Below are 16,374 nucleotides of genomic sequence, written 5' to 3' on the forward strand. Positions count from 1 at the left end.
AACCAAAAAAAGGAAATTTTAAAATTGAAAATAACACTTTTTAGACTTTCGAGGCGTTGACTGTAGGGATGGCAACGGGCGCCCACGGGTGCGGGTTTGAGTGATACCAAACCCACACCCGAAATCAACACCCAAACCCAAACCCAAATCTGTTCGGGTGGCAAAACCACACCCACGCCCACACCCATTGGGTTCGGGTTTTTTACACCCAAACCCAAACCCACAACGCATTTTGTACTACTTTGCAAATTTAAGCAAAACAAGATAAATTTAAGCAAAAACAATGGAATTTAAACATATTGTCAATCACTTAGCAAAAACATAGGTTTAAAATTACAAGGGAATTTAAAATTACAAAATAGTCTTTCAAAAAATTAAATTACAACTAAACCAAAATTAAGTTCTTCCAACTTTCAAGCAAAATTCAAACACAATTTTGGTTTGTGGTTTGTGAAAAACCTAATTTTACTTTTACACTTATATATATATGTGGGGGTATTTAGGTAATTTTAACATGTTTCGGGTGGGTGTATGGGTTTCGGGTGTGGGTTTGAGTGATACCAAACCCACACCCATATTTTCGGGTGTCACCCAAACCCAAACCCAAACCCAGTCAATTCGGGTTTCGCCCGTTGACTTGGGTTTGGGTTCGGGTGGGTCTCACGGGTTTGGGTTTTTCTGCCATCCCTAGTTGACTGCACAAATTTCAATATGATATTACTATATTTGGTTCCTTAAACAGTGCCCCGGGGGCACTGTTTAGCATTTTCCTTCTTTTCGACTATGGTTTGTAAAATATTGCAGGAATATTGATGTTGTAGTGCGTATTTGAATTTGAATCTATAATTATTCCTACTTCTATTATTTATTTATTTATTTATATATATATATATATATGGCTTTTTCTAATGTGAAAGACCTATGTCTTTCACCGTGCAAGACCAAATTAAAGCAGGACACGTGTCGCTGTCTGATTGGCTGGGCGTGATTTTTTTCCATTTAATACTTTGAACTCAATTATTTCGTTGTAAATTAATTTTTTATTTTTTTTTTTATACCAAAATTCATAACTTTTTTTTCTTTACAAATAGAGACTTGGTACGTTTGATTTGGACACAGAAAAAAAAACCCAATTTTTCACTACCTTAATCTCATTTTTCACTACCTTACATCAACTCACTGAAACCATTCTACCAGGAAAATGGTTTCAGAGTACAAATCTCTGAAACCATTCTACCAGCTAAATGGTTTCAGAAGCAAACACAATTAATAAATTACTCACTGAAACCATTCTACCAGTAAAATAGTTTCAGAGTACAACTATGTGCAACCATTCTACAAGCTAAATGGTTTCAGAAGCAAATAACTAATAATCAACTTACTGAAACCATTCTACCAGCAAAATGGTTTCAGATTACAACTCTCTGAAACCATTGTACCAGATAAATTGTTTCAGAAGCAAACACAATTAATAAATTACTCACTGAAACCATTCTACCAGTAAAATGGTTTCAGAATACAACTATGTGCAACCATTCTACCAGTAAAATGGTTTCAGAAGCAAACATTAGTTTTTAATTACCGTTTTATCTCATTTAATTAACTAAAAATAGTTTCAGGTCTCCAAAAATTTCATAAAATATACCAAAAGTTCCAGAATATTATCTACTATTTTCCTGGTATAATGGTTTCAGTGAGTTGGTTGAGTGGTGCGTGTTAAATTACAACACACAAGTAACGTATTTAGTAGACAAAAAATGAGATTAAGGTAGTGAAAAATTGAATTTTTTTTTCGGTGTCCAAATCAAACGAACCAAGTCTCTATTTGTAGAAAAAAAAATTATGAATTTTGGTATAAAAATAAAAAATAAAAAATTAATTTACAACGAAATAATTGAGTTCAAAGTATTAAATGAACAAAAATCACGTCCAGCCAACCATTGTGTGACACGTGTCCTACTTTTAAAAAGCAAATTTTTCTCTCTCCAGGGTGTAATCCAGTGTGGCGCACGCGCTGGAATCTGATGGATCAGGATGATCTGGGCTGTCGGATTGATCAGACAGTCTTGATGAGATCAGATATTGGCTGTCTGATGGAAATCAACGGTCTGTAACCATGGTCCTTCGGTACGCGCGGGACACTGGATCCGCGTCTATTAATGGGTATTTTGGTTAATTAATTAAAAAGAATGAATATTTTGGTCCAATTGAAAAGGTGCACCTTGCTAACTTAGACCTAACTAGGGTCTAAGTTAGAAAACCCCATATATATATATATATATATATATATATATATATATATATATATATATATATATATATATATATATATATATATATATATATATATATATATATATTAATTCATACTACCTCTTTCCCTAATTATAAGATCATATTTAACCACTGCACGTATGCTAATGCACAATTTTGATCGTTAATATTTTTTTTGTCTATTAATAAAAATTATAAAAATTTAATATTTTGAAAATATTCATCAAAACAAATTGAACAATATCTTATATGTTAATATTTACATTTATATATTATTTAAAAAATACGATCAAAACAATGTAAATGAATAGTACATTTTTGTTAAACAAGGTCTTACCAAAAAACAAAATAAGAAAACTAAATTCAAAAATTTACCAAAAATAAAAGGAAGTAAATTCCAAAAATAAAAATTGGAAAATTACTGGTACATTTTTTTTTTTTTAAATAAACGAAATGACAAGTCATCGTAAACTCACACACTCAAAGTGAAGGTCGGGGTTCAAACCCCGGTAATGACATCCGACACTAGCAATATCGACATTTTTGTTAGTTAAACTAGAATTTGTGAACTCACTCGTACATCTCTAATCTAGACTTATTTTTTTTGGACACAAATACTACATATTCTTTAATCTAAGCATATTTTAGAGAAGTTCATTTTTCTAAAATAAATATTGATACATAGAGTCTGTTTGCCTCTTATCCAGCAATCCTGTAATATTGTTTTCATGAAATCCAAAATGATTTATCAAAATATCTTTAATTTTGTCATAATCATCATATGTATATTTCATTTTTGGCTGCTCGCTCGTATTTCAAGCCAATAAGAAGTGTTATTTTCATTGATTCGGTTGTTGCATTAATAAATTAAGTCTTGCATTTTCTTTAATGAAGAAGAACCTTCAGTGAAATTAAACATTTAATGAAATCACAGTCTCGATGAAGGGGCAGCAGAAATTTAATATAAAGTCCACATGTGCCCAAGAAGAGCAAAGGGGTAGCATATACAAGATACCACAAACACAGAGGAAAACAAGGCAGAGAGCAAGGGAAAAGCCAAGAAAAATACACACTAACAACAGCAAAAACACTAACGCCCCTAATCACTAAAATTTCACACTAGTTTTGTAAGTCAAGAGCAAACTCTCGGTGCAGAAAAGACGAGGTGTTTGATCACAACTCATTTGTCTCATTTTCATCCGAATGTTTTCTATCAATTGTTTTGTTTTGTTATGTTTCTTCTGAATAAATTCTACTAAGCAATTTGTGAAGTATGAACATATTATCCAACACCCGACTCTTCTGTAGATGAACTTATATTTTCACTATTATAAGTATAAATGAAGTATATTGGCTTCATGAATGCTTAATCTTTGTAAGTTAATTAAGGTTTGTTTGCAAAAAAAAAAAAATTAATGTAGTTGAAAATTCAAAGAAGCTCGTATAAATAAAGATAATTTAGTACTAGTATCTTATAATTGTAGACGATTCAATATGTACAATGCCCATCATGAGTGAGCACAAAAAAGATAGGCAATAAAAGGAAGGAAAAAAAAATGCAAAAATACTACACTATCCTAGTTCCTATCCTATTTTGATTTTTTCAAACAAGCTTTAATTAGTTGGCTAATCCTGATTTCATCATGGCTTGAAATTCTTCATAATCCACAAATCCATCTCCATTCTTATCAACCCTTTTGATCATAAGCTTGCACTCTCCCATACTACAATGATCAAATCCTAAATTTATCAAAACTCTCTTAAGTTCCTTAGCTGAAATTAGACCATTCTTATCTGTGTCAAAGACAAGAAAAGCATCCTTGAGATACTCATCTTGCTCCATGTCACTGGCACAACCAAACTTGCCTTCTTTGTCATCCATAACAACCATGAATTCTTCCAAGTCTACAAACCCATCTCCATTTGAGTCCAACACATTTACCATACCTTCAGCTTCTTTAGCAGCTATGCTATCTTTGTATCCCAAACATGAAAGCAGCTCACTGAGCTCACTGGTTGATATCTTGCCATCACCATTAGTGTCAATTAGCTTGAAAACTTGTTTGAACTGATTAGACATTTCCATATCAACAAAAGAAGAGGAACTTGTGTTAGGTTCTCTAATAATGTCTATGCTTTTTGGCTTGTTGAAGAATAATTTGGCCTTTTTGTTAAGAAAGGTGAAGGAAGTTCTGAAAAGTCCTAACATAATTATTAGCTGGTTTAAACTAATGGTTAAAAAGAGTTGAAGAAATTTAAAAATCAGAGTTTAAATCCTGATGATGGAGAAAATATATCAGTTTGAGGGTGACATGTGTAGGTTCATGAAGCCTTCAACTGGTGCAACTCTAACTCCAACTATTTCACCCTTTCTTTTATACAGCCTGAAATATTTCTATACGCTTTATAGAGGATCCTGAAATTTCTGTTCACAAAAACACATGTACTAGAAAAATGGAAAAGTTTTAGACTTGTTATCTTTTTAGTTTGATTAGGTCTTGTTTGGTGTGTTGTTGAAAAGTCATAAGAATCACACTAATTAAAATGCCGGCTAATTTCACCTTAGACAACTATTTAATTTGTTTAATTGTTTTCTACATGATAGTATTTAATTCAGTTCCCCAGGACTGCAACTGGATTAATGTATTTGGATGTTTTGATAAAAATAGACGGCTTATTGGAGAACTGCTTCCAGAAGTGATTTATATTTGAACCACCACTGAATTGAAATTTGAGCAAAAGTAGTTTAATTGGATAACATCAATAAAAATCACCGTTGCATTTGTAAACCACCAAGAGTATTCAAACTATCAATCTAACTAAATAGTAAGCCGAGAGTCCAGATTGTCCACCAATCAATCATATTTGCCCATCAAATTGAAGTGTAACATAAATAGGTTTGTCGTGGTGAAATTAATTAAACAAAAGCACCATTCAAGTGCACCCTAAGTATAGTATTTGTCTTAATAATCATTAGTAACAATCTCAAAATTCTCAAGAAAATAACAACTTCAGCAATAGAAATTGTGCTTTCCACCAGAGCCAGAAAATTAATCACAAACAACATATAACAAGAAAATTATCAAACTTAACAAACTAAACCGCGAATTACATAGGAAACTCATTATTTTTTAAAATGGAGGGGGGGAAAAATTAAGCATACAACATTTAACCTCTTGGTAATACATATCAATTCTGATTAGAAAAGCTAGGCTTCTAAAATGCAGAACTTGGAAGGTATATCTAAACATAAAATCGCTACTAATTTTGGGTACACTATGAAAGTCTATTTCTGTCAAGAAAACAAGGGTGAGGGAGATGAAGAAAATATGAACAAAATGATCTAGACAAAAATATCCCGCATCTCAAAAAGCAGGGCGAATCTTACCAAAGCGATCAACATGACCGCAGCAAAAGAGGACCAACAGATAAACTAAGCATGTCACTGAGAGCTACCTGGACTTCAGTTGATCCATGTTCACAACTTATCAAGCTTGATAGAAGAGGGAAAAAATTCACCAGATTCTTCTCAAAAGAAATTTCTCCCAAACTGCTAATAGTCTGAAGAGTGGTTACAATAAGTGGTGCACGTGCAGCTAACTCTCTTCGCTTCCCAGAGCCTAGAGGAATTAACCAATGTTGGGGCCTACCATGAGAAGATTCAGATACTTGTCCAGAGCCTGCTACTTCAATATAAAATCCCAAGACCTCCTGACATAGCCGAACTAGATTTGTCTCAACCTCAGCCTCCTCATAGCTAGGTGGTTTGTCAACCACAAGGTTCTGTAAAAATGTGATGCATATTTGGTAGGATTCATTCTCAAGGCGTAACAGTGGAGGGTCTTGCATTTGGGTCATAGACCCAAACTCTTGTAACTTGGAGCGTAAAATAGTATTGCTGTTAATCTTGTGAGCATGTGATGCCACATTATGCAAAGCATCAAAGAGGACTAGCATGGCTTTTGCAGAAAGTTGAGTGCGGTATATGTTATAGACCTCCGTTACCGCCTGTCAATTTCAGTGAGTTAATGTTAATTTTTTTAGAAAAATAAACACATCTGGATTCTATTTCTAATTCTATGGCACACATAACTGTTGTTGTCAGCGCACATTATATATGAAAAAAAAGATACTGAATGGAAAATATATGTTTGATCCCTGTTAATGCACATTCCTAAGAGTAAGACTATAACTAAAATAGTGATATAAAAACTATATTTGCAATCAAATTTCCATGAGAATACAAATAAGATATTTTAAGCAAAGCATTTGTTATAACTTCCTTTATATTTATATTAGACTTTTTCTGGTATATTCTTTTTATATGGCATCTTCATAATGTATGTATGGATGAACAGAGCGAAAAAATCAACCTGAATCAATAAAAGCTGAACAGCTGCTCGACATTTTGCATCAGATAAATAAGCATAAAGACGGTCCGTCCTTGGGCTTTCTAAATTATCATGCGAGCTAGACTCAGCAGGATCTGTGTCATCTTCAGCTTTTGAAGCATGTTCATTTCCAGTCACAAAGTCTCCACCATCAAGGAACGAAAAGTTAGGGAGTGTTGCATTTGCTGCATCCTTTAGTGACAAAACCACTTCTAACCACTTCTCATCAGAAAACAGCTCCCCAGCATTACTCATCAAACGAACAAATGCCGCAATGCCAATTCCAGCCAGGCTTTGATGAGGGCGCTTTATAAAGCTTACAAGGAGCATCAGCACCTTTTTTAAAAGTGGGTTAACAGTGTTATAGAAGTTGATAAAAAGATCTACCACCAATTGGAGGGCTAATGTGCATGTTTCGTAGAGCCACGCATCTTGGTCAAGCTCACCATCAGTTTCTACTTCACTGACCTGGGAGCTACTCCCTGAAGGATCAATAGCATGGCGAACATAATCAAAAATTGGGAATAGGACTGATTCAAATACTCTTTCCCATAAAGGCAGTGAAAAGAGGTGGCCATGGTTGCGTAAGGTTTCAAATAGGATTTGCAAAGCACTCTGCCTTATCTCCGGCCTCGGGTCAAAGCTAAGCTCAGACAAACCTGCACGAAAGAGATATTAATAAGCATAGACGAAACCAGCCAAGCTTCTTACAACTAGAAACAGGGGTGGCGGATACTGGATAGAAATAAGCAATGTTTCAAAAACAGGACTGAACCAGATCATTCAACTAGTTGACCCAGGAACTAGACAATTTGCCTATTGGCTCAATCTCATTTAAACCAGTCTAATTAAACCGAATTGAACCGGGGCTAAATTGGTAAAACTGTAGTTCAACCAGTTTTTATGTTGTTTTACTTTTTGTTTTTTACTTTTGTAATACTTTTTATTTATCTATTAGTTATCTGGTTCAATCGTGGTTGAACCGGTCGAACCACTTAAACCATAATCCGGTCTTGCCAGTTTGATCTCCGGTCCAACTTTTTGCCAATAAGTACTAATCTTTTGAGCAAGTTATGAAACATAGGTTAACTATTTTTGCTCTAATTCATAGATAGACAAACTTAAACAATGTCCTTACCAGCCAATAAAGGAAACCAGAAATAGAGATGATCATCTTTGTCTGTCACCTCTCCATTATCTTGTCTCCCCTCTTTTCCAGTTCGAGGTGAAGGTGTGGAAATCTTTCCAAAAGTTTCCTTGCCTTTATTCCTCGAAGAGCCAAGGTCTCCTTCAGCTAGTTTTGTTGCACAAAATCGAAGAAAAGTGATAGCATTTAGGCTAATCTCTTTGTTAAATCTACTATTGGTGAATGCAATTAGACAATTGACACAATCTGTAAAGGTGGTGGTTTCAGTCTCAGTGATGTATGGAAAGTAATCTCGTATAATCTTCTCGATAATTTCAAAAGCCAAGAGTACAATGTTTTTGTGGTCATCATATGCTGCTGTTGTAAATACCTGAAATCAAGTCCACGCGTAATGGGCAAAAGAAAAACATAAATATTTTCTTCACAAGATAAACTCAACAAAAACATCATCTATGAGAACAGGAGCTCTCTACAGAAAACAGAAATTGAGAAGCCGTACCATAAACATGCTCTTCCATCCTGATTTGACATTGTTGACACGAGATAAAACCATTTGAGAGACACATCTGATAATAAGTTCTCTAATTTCAACAGCACTACTCTTTCTCATAACAATCACGAAAGGCTTCATAAATTCATTTTGGAAATTATAGTTAGCCAACTCTTCCCGCTCAAGAAATTTCATTGACAACTGACGCAAGGAATCCATAGCAAAAATTGCAATTGAAAGATTTCCTGAGCAACCAATGGTTACAAAGAAATCTGAAAGAACATGCCAGATGCTTGACCACACAAGCCGGATACGGTTCATATTATAGTGCCTGTTACAGAATGATTGTCAAAACGGAACGATATAACATAGATAGCAGTAAATAAACATCAAGTCATTCACCAATCATGAAACACGAAATCATAAGCAGATAAAGTCTAATGCTCTGTCCTGACTTTTCTCTCAGATGGATTGCACACACCTACTCAAATTCATCTTTGGAGGAACCTGTAAGTTTAAAAACCTTACAAATTATTATCCAAACATTGGTCTTGTCACATGCAACCCCATGTTATTTACAAGAATTGGACAATAAAATGACCAATTTTTCCAAGCTACAAAGGATTTTGCTAGAGTTGGGGATTTGAAAATGAGTTAAATGATAACAAGCAGACAGAGTGACACAAAGTAACTGCCCAAAAGATCAAGTATCAATAAATTATATTCAATTTTTTTGTATATATGTATCATATTCCCCAACCCATCAACACCTAAAGCTACAGAAAGAGATAATAAAGTTCAGAGAGAGCAAGGAAGTAGCATGCATTAAGTAGTAAGAAAGATAGCACATACGCAATCTCCACTATCTTGGTAAGGCTGAAAACCCGCGGATCAGATGGAGATCTCAGTTCCTCCATGGAGACCTTGCATAAAGCCTTAACGAAGTCTAGTATGGCCTCACTATTCAACTTTTGACTCCGGGTGAATATGCGACTCATTTCCGAGCTTCCAACTTGTTCCAACATATTCAAATTAGAAACTAGACTGTTCACTTGTTCTGATGTGATAGCTCCAGCAGCATTACTGCCAATTCCAGCACTATCATATGAACCCCGCATCAACGTGGCAGCTGCATACTGCATCCTCCCAGGCCCTTTCTTCTTCAAAACCGGAAGAATAGCCGATTTAGTTTGCTTTACTTTTTCAGAATCATTCTGAGGAAAAGCAAAGAATGTGGCATCTGGTGGAGCACCCTCTCCAAGAAGATGTAAATGCTCAAATCGGGAAACACAGGTCAAAATATGCTCCCAAGCTTCTTGTAAGTAATTCCCATCCTCATCAGCAATAGTAACTATCGCCTATCAACAATTCAGAAGGAATATCCAAAGTCAAATCCACAACCACGAGAGTTTAACATTGGCTTTCAGATAACGTATAATGCATCATATTCCTAAGTATGCATGACAATTAAGTATAACGTGTCTTTAAATAATTCCTTCCCAGATTGACTTTCAGCGAAGGCAGAAAGCTTTCACAAAAACATGTCCACTGATTTGGCAATGCCATGTTTTGATCGAAATTTAACAGAAAGGATGGCCACTTTTTATTGTTATCTATGACTATGTAGTGAGCAAAGCACTTGGAAGAAAAGGACTTAAATGGCAACTTTAGGTTTTTGATGTCACAAGTTGCAAGGAAGAATTATAATTTACCAACCTTGATTGCGTCTACATTTTTCTGCTTAATATCAGCAGGAGAATGCAGGGAAGTAAACTTTGCTAATGAAGTCACATAAGCATCTCGATGTGTCTTCATTGACATTACAGATGTAACATGAATAGCATAGCGGAAGCCTTCAAGACACAGAGCTGTTACAATTTCATCATCACTTTGATCAAGAGGAACACTAAAAGCAGCTAACATCGGTGCCCAACAGACCTCGATCATGAATCTAAGGATTACTACATCAGTTGCTGCATAGTAGACAGACCTACAAATTTTAAGCAAATAAATATTATATGTATATGTATACTGTATGAAAGAGAGGAACATTTTTCTCATAGAATATATTCCTCAGTTGTTGCATTGAAGTTACAAAAAAAAAAAACATAAAAAGAAAACCAATGTGGATGCTTTTGATTGATAGACTGCATGTCCAACTGACATTAACCGTGAAAAGAAACAGAAAGTACTAGTAAAGTGGTAGGACCCATAAACAGCCTGAAGGTAAATGAAAGGTAGCAACAGAAGGTTCTTTGTGTCAAAAATAGAATAAGGTTAATTTATGAACCGAGGATAAAATTAAAATAAAATATTATAATCAGAAAATACCGGAGAACATACTCAGTTTTGCGAGCTTTTTCTCTGAATTCTTCTTGCATACGGCGGATTAGATCATCACTGGTCCCCATATGACTGTCTTCCCCACGCTTACGGATCACAATATTCAATATGCTATCCAAGCCTAATAGTTTGTTAGGATTCACTGCCTGTATTTGTTGGTGTTCCAGATCAACATCTTTCATTTTGATCTCATTTCTAGATATTCTCTCATACAATGACCTCAAGTATTCCTCTGGTAGATCTTTTCCATCATCTATGCCACGGTTGTTTTTTATGAAATCATCAGCAGACATCTGCAAAGTTCAGTAACCAAAAGAAAATAAATCATCACATCTATCATAATCATGTGTGCATCAATTTCTAGAATTAAATGAGCACACCTTATTCTTCACCATAGGATTGTGAGCATCAGTATTCAACAATATCACAGAATAAGCAAGGACATATGCTGTATCGGCACTAGAAAAGACTTTTTGATTACATTTGCAATAACGTTCAGCAAACTTTTCCATGATTCGATCTATCTTCTGTGCCTCACCAGGCAGTCTAAAGCCTTGAAGAAACATCCTGATTGCCTCGTCAAACTCCATCCCTTGAAAGTCAAAAGAATCCACATAGGCATGCATTACTTTCAAGGATAATTCTTCCCTTTCTCCAAGATAATCACCAATCAAAGTCTTGTTCAACCCAGATGCATCTTTAAGAAAAGCAGATATCTCCTCCGGTGAGTTACCCACTTTGTTTGCACTAATGAGAAACTCAATTCCCTTCTTTGGCTTTCTATTAAAAAGAGATATACCTTCCTGCCATAAACTTTGCATTAGCTTCATAGATGATGAACGGTTGAAGCAGTAGAAGAGATCTGCTTGCTACTCGAAAACTTATGCATTTGCTTACCTGAAGTTCTAGTTTATAAGCCCGGCGTTGCTCAATAGTAGAAACATCAGACGCCTCATTGGAGAGTTCAGAATGAGTATCTGATCCTTCAACTGGGTCTTCTCCATTCCCATTTGCCAGGGGAAAATCTCCAGCTTCATGGCCGTTATCAACCGCTTCAATTTTTTTGCCTGAAAGAGGATCGGGAATGCGCATTTGTTTGTTCATCCAGTCTCCCATTGATTTTAAAACAGCAACCAAGCATTTCATGGCTTCCAGTTTAAGAGTTGCCTCTTGAGGTGGCAAAACCGTGGTTGTTACACCGGGAGGGACACCTTGGGCAGTTTTCAGAAGTCCGTTGACCATCCTAACATAATGATTAAATATTAAAATGTAAGTATAGTTTATTAAACAATCCAATGACAGTCAAGACAACACCCACACTGAGATGAATAGTGTAAAACCAACTCAAAGACAGAAAATGCTAATAAATTAGAAATCCATATATAAATGTAGAATAGCACAAATTATCCATAAAGCAGAACAGATTAAATAAACCTCAGCACACCTCTCAAATATGTTTGATGAATTGACATCACAGTCATAGTTTATAAAAATGTCCACCAATATCTGTGAATCAAGACAAAGTTTCTCTAGAAAACGAAGCACTATCATCTTTTGCTGAAAATTGGGTTGAGCAACATTTTCTAGAACCCTGAGAACAATCATGGGGAAAAATACTCCAATTTCTGCTTTCAATCCAGCTCTAAATCTTGATACAAGACTGATGAAGATGGAGCATGATAGCTGAAATACGATCATAAGAGTTGAAGCACTGTTCTTCAACAATGATAGGCATAAGTACTGCTTGATGGCACCCAAAAACCTGTTTTACCGGTCAATACAAACATTAGTGTTCATGTTCATCCAGAAAAGTAACACAATAAAATAAAAGCAAAGGTGTCATGTAGTGCCTAAAAAGCAGAAAATGTAAAAAATAAGAAAGATACCATAACGACATTAAAAGGGAAAATAATAAAAGAATTTAAGCACAACATAATAATCAATACATGATAATAACATATAATCTATCCATTACAAACATAAAAGTATTTAAGCACAACAGTAATAATCAATGCAATTCACAGACAGCATGTTTACATGATTTGATCAGTTACATATTGTTTATCTTAGGTGAAAGTAAGATGAAAGAAACTTGGAGAAGGGAAAGCACTATTTCCATGGAACTTCCATTGTTTGGAAGTAGAAGAGAACTGGGAGGAAGGAAACATGAGCATGTGGGACCCAGAAAGATGCTTTCCTTGTAAAGGTGGCAAGAAAGCTCATTGGCAAATTTTGCTGGGTCTTTCCCTTTTTGCACTTAGCAACTTTTATTTGTTTGAAATATTGTTTTTTTGTAAACTTGTTATATATATAATGTAGTAATACTCTATTTTAAAATATTATATAAATATATACATATACTAATATAAATATTAATATTTTTTTACATTAATATCTCATTTTATATGTAGGGATATTTATGTCGTTTATTATATATATATATATATATATATATATATATATATATATATATATATATATATATCCCACTTTTCACCCACTTTCTATTCATTTTCATTCTTTCCTCTTCCTTTCTTTTCATGTTCTTTTGTCATCCAAACAAAGCATTACTCTGCTAAGCATTACTCTGCTAAGTCCTAATGAATCACCAATTATTATAAGTTATAACTACAAAGGGTGGGTTTGAACTAGCATATGTCACAACTAAAAAGTAATTCACTCTTATTAGAATTAAGAATGGACAGGGAAGAGGATTGGCAGAATCGCTACAGTACTTTGGCCATCTATCTAGCCAATTTGGGATTTTAACACATCCCCCTCATGCCTAAGACTAGAAATTTGGACCAGATAGGTTTTATATGATTGGATAGTGGCAGGTGAGGTGGGTCAACATCAGGTGTTGGATAAATTCAGATCCACATTTGAATTAAGAACTGACTAGGCCTATCTCAACCACAAACCTAGCTCAAAGGAAGAGGTTTAACAAAGTCATTATAGGGAGTGTTTTGGCCATATACCTAGTCAATGTCTGATCTTAATAACAATGTTGATAAAATGCAAGATTGAATTTTTTCTTTTGTCTTGAAATAGAAAAACCTTGCTAGAGGTTTACCTAACTTTCATAGCCAAGTTAATGCCTACAATCTATACTTATGATCAAATAGGATTGGAAAACAAAATTTAGTACAGTACTAATCATTAAATAGTTGAAGAAACACCAAAACATCTATTACAAGTTACAACTTACAACTAAAATTTCTTGCACATGTTTGGATAATTTGGTCCGTAACTCTACTGCATCTACTCATTTGGAAAAGAAAAAAAAAAATCAACTCTAATACATCTACTACACAAGTGATGTCAGTGCCACAATTATCAACATGACACAAAGCAACAAGATTCCAGTTCCATCGCATGTTGCATCTGTAAAAGCACACACAATCTTCTAAGTATAAGTATACTGCGCTCTTAGAATTTGGGTTGGGACTAACTCGACCCTTACAAAACCGCCTTGTTATTAACAACTGCCTCTACTCTTCTACAATTACTCTCCAGTGCTCTTTAAGATTTTCACTTTTCTTTGCATGGAAAGGCCAGTCAGCCTTGGCTGCCACATATCAGTGGCAATTATGTATTATGTATTTATTAATAAGTATGTTCTGTTTCCTTATATACACAAGAGCAGTCATATATTAAACTTGCTTTTAAATTTTAAGTCACACAACAAGTAAATCAAGGTTAATGTCTTACATAATGTTATATGCCGCTTCCTCGTTAGCTTTTTAAATTTACTACTGAGTTATATTTTAAGTGTGACTGAAGTTTTCATATATCTAACTGTTTCTTTTGTTTCATTAGTCTTGCCATCTCGGAAGTTTTCACAATTAACCCAAGACATATCTCAACTACCCTAACTAATATAAGATGCTAACTCTTTTAAAGTTTGAACCGAATCCATCCAAATAAAAATACAGCAAAATGAGAACAATGAGAAAAAAAAGAAATTAGTAAAGTCTACCTTTCACTAGTTCTGAAGACAGCTCCAGCATTCTCCAACAAAATTTTCAACAACTCCAAAGCCACAATCTTCCCCTTCATCAACTGTGGATCAGCAGATGCCTCCTTAGGGGGTGTCTTCATGGACAATTTACAAAGTGCCCTGAACACCAAAAAAGCATCCCTCCTCAGCTTATTCCCAATCTGAATCTCCAAATCATCATCCCTCTCCTCCACCACCTCTCCATCGACCAGCTCCCCTTTCCTCCCCTCCAAAGCTGTCTTATACATACTGATCTCCCAATACTTGGCATCCAACATGTCCTTGTCAGTTGAATCTAACAAATCTGCCGGGTTGGTTGTCTCCACCGTCGCAGTGGTCTGAAACGCACCATCATGAGCCATGGCCGCAACCTTACTCGGCGTCCCTGAGGGGTTCCAAACCCCATCTATATCCTGCATTATTTTGGTTATAAAACCCTGCACAAACACTGTCATGGAGCTATCAACATCAGATTTTTCAGTTGGATCCATCAATTCAGCCACGACAATAGGCTGAATCGGAACAGTGGACGAATCTGCCTCCATTCTTCTAAACACAATCACCAACATCTGAATCAACGACGCCTTAGCAGTAGTTTGATTCACTACATTCTTACTACCGAGATAGATATCGTAACAAGTCCTCACAATTAAAAGCAAACAATCACCGTGAATTCTAAGCGAAATTGATGTTACCGCAGACAAGAGCGTCTTCAGCACCAAAAGTTCCATGGCATCGTCACCTAGGTCATGACACTTGCACACCGAGTCAATCAAACTCGCCAGAAACTTCGATTCAGGACATTCTCCAGATGCATCAGCCTCACCACGGAGATATCCAAGGGCAATGAGTTTCTGGATAGCATCAACGGCGGGATCGGCGATCTTCAATACGCCAGAGCCAGCAGCGTTGATGAGAGGAGATAAGATCGATTCGGACTCTGCCAAAGAATACTCAACGGAGCCTCCATCATGAAGCGGTCCAGGTACTGAAACCTCAGGCTCACCGGCGTCGGAAGCACCGGCTTCAGAAGTCGGCGATTGAAGCTTCTGCGGTGAAGTGAGGGTTTCAATGACGGATTTACACTCATGAGCGAGCTTAGCATGCTTTCTCCACGAAGCGTTCTTAAGGATTTTCTCGAGCGCAGGGACGATGACACGGCTGAGACGGGAATCGGCTTCCGAAGAAGCCATTCCCGAGTTGAAGACGAGTCTCGAGTCAGTAAGGACACTTGAGAATGATGATGGTACTTCCTCGAACTAGGATCTCACTACCATGAGCTGCAGGAACCAGTTGGTGGAGTTCGATAGTGGTTCGTTAATGGCGACGAGTTGACTCGGTTAGAGAACGAGTTAATTTCGGGATCTGATCGAAGCGTGTTTGAGAGTGGATTATTGCTTTTGTGATGATCGCGTTTTCGCAACTGAAGTTTGAAAGCGTATTGACTGAAATACCCTTTACTTTCTTTGTTGTGAAGTGAAACATAACTTACATAAGTGTTCGTAAATGGTGGCAGTTATGAATTTTGAATGCATTTGAAAATAAGGTACTCCCTCCGTCCCAAATTATAAGGGAAAATAAAAAAATCACATTTATTAAGAAAAAGTAAAACATGAGAATTTGAAATATGTTTTTGTGGGTTTTTCTTGGAATAAGTTGTATATGAAGATGTAAAAACAATTTTTATTGGTTGTTGTTTATTGAGAAAATGAGAGAGAGAATAAATTAA

General features: G+C 35.6%; 2 protein-coding genes across 2 annotated transcripts; both read right to left on the reverse strand.

The window, feature by feature from the left end:
- Positions 1-3,716: 3,716 nt before the first annotated feature.
- Positions 3,717-4,717, reverse strand: LOC123891543 (neo-calmodulin-like). Its single transcript, XM_045941424.1, has one exon. It carries the CDS (start codon positions 4,481-4,483, stop codon positions 3,893-3,895), a length of 591 nt encoding a protein of 196 aa, XP_045797380.1. The 5' UTR covers positions 4,484-4,717; the 3' UTR covers positions 3,717-3,892.
- A 434-nt stretch (positions 4,718-5,151) lies between these two features.
- LOC123890026 (brefeldin A-inhibited guanine nucleotide-exchange protein 2-like) lies at positions 5,152-16,153 on the reverse strand. The gene is made up of 11 exons (XM_045939565.1): positions 14,625-16,153; positions 12,090-12,407; positions 11,543-11,888; positions 11,026-11,448; positions 10,646-10,938; positions 10,019-10,292; positions 9,155-9,660; positions 8,312-8,633; positions 7,804-8,182; positions 6,648-7,324; positions 5,152-6,282 (listed from the first exon to the last, which is right to left on the reverse strand). Exons 1-11 carry the CDS (start codon positions 15,836-15,838, stop codon positions 5,671-5,673), a joined length of 5,364 nt encoding a protein of 1,787 aa, XP_045795521.1. The 5' UTR covers positions 15,839-16,153; the 3' UTR covers positions 5,152-5,670.
- Positions 16,154-16,374: the final 221 nt, after the last annotated feature.

Source organism: Trifolium pratense, linkage group LG6 (assembly GCF_020283565.1).
Source record: "Trifolium pratense cultivar HEN17-A07 linkage group LG6, ARS_RC_1.1, whole genome shotgun sequence".
In the NCBI taxonomy this organism is placed as follows: Eukaryota; Viridiplantae; Streptophyta; class Magnoliopsida; order Fabales; family Fabaceae; genus Trifolium; species Trifolium pratense.

Bases quoted from the DNA above. Each gene is read 5' to 3' on its own strand.
- LOC123890026 (XM_045939565.1), bottom strand. From the start codon at position 15,838: ATGGCTTCTTCGGAAGCCGATTCCCGTCTCAGCCGTGTCATCGTCCCT. The intron at 12,408-14,624 runs GTAGACTTTACT...CCGGTAAAACAG, and splicing joins GTCTTCAGAACTAGTGAAAG to GTTTTTGGGTGCCATCAAGC. The intron at 9,661-10,018 runs GTTGGTAAATTA...AATTGTTGATAG, and splicing joins AAAATGTAGACGCAATCAAG to GCGATAGTTACTATTGCTGA.
- LOC123891543 (XM_045941424.1), bottom strand. From the start codon at position 4,483: ATGTTAGGACTTTTCAGAACTTCCTTCACCTTTCTTAACAAAAAGGCC.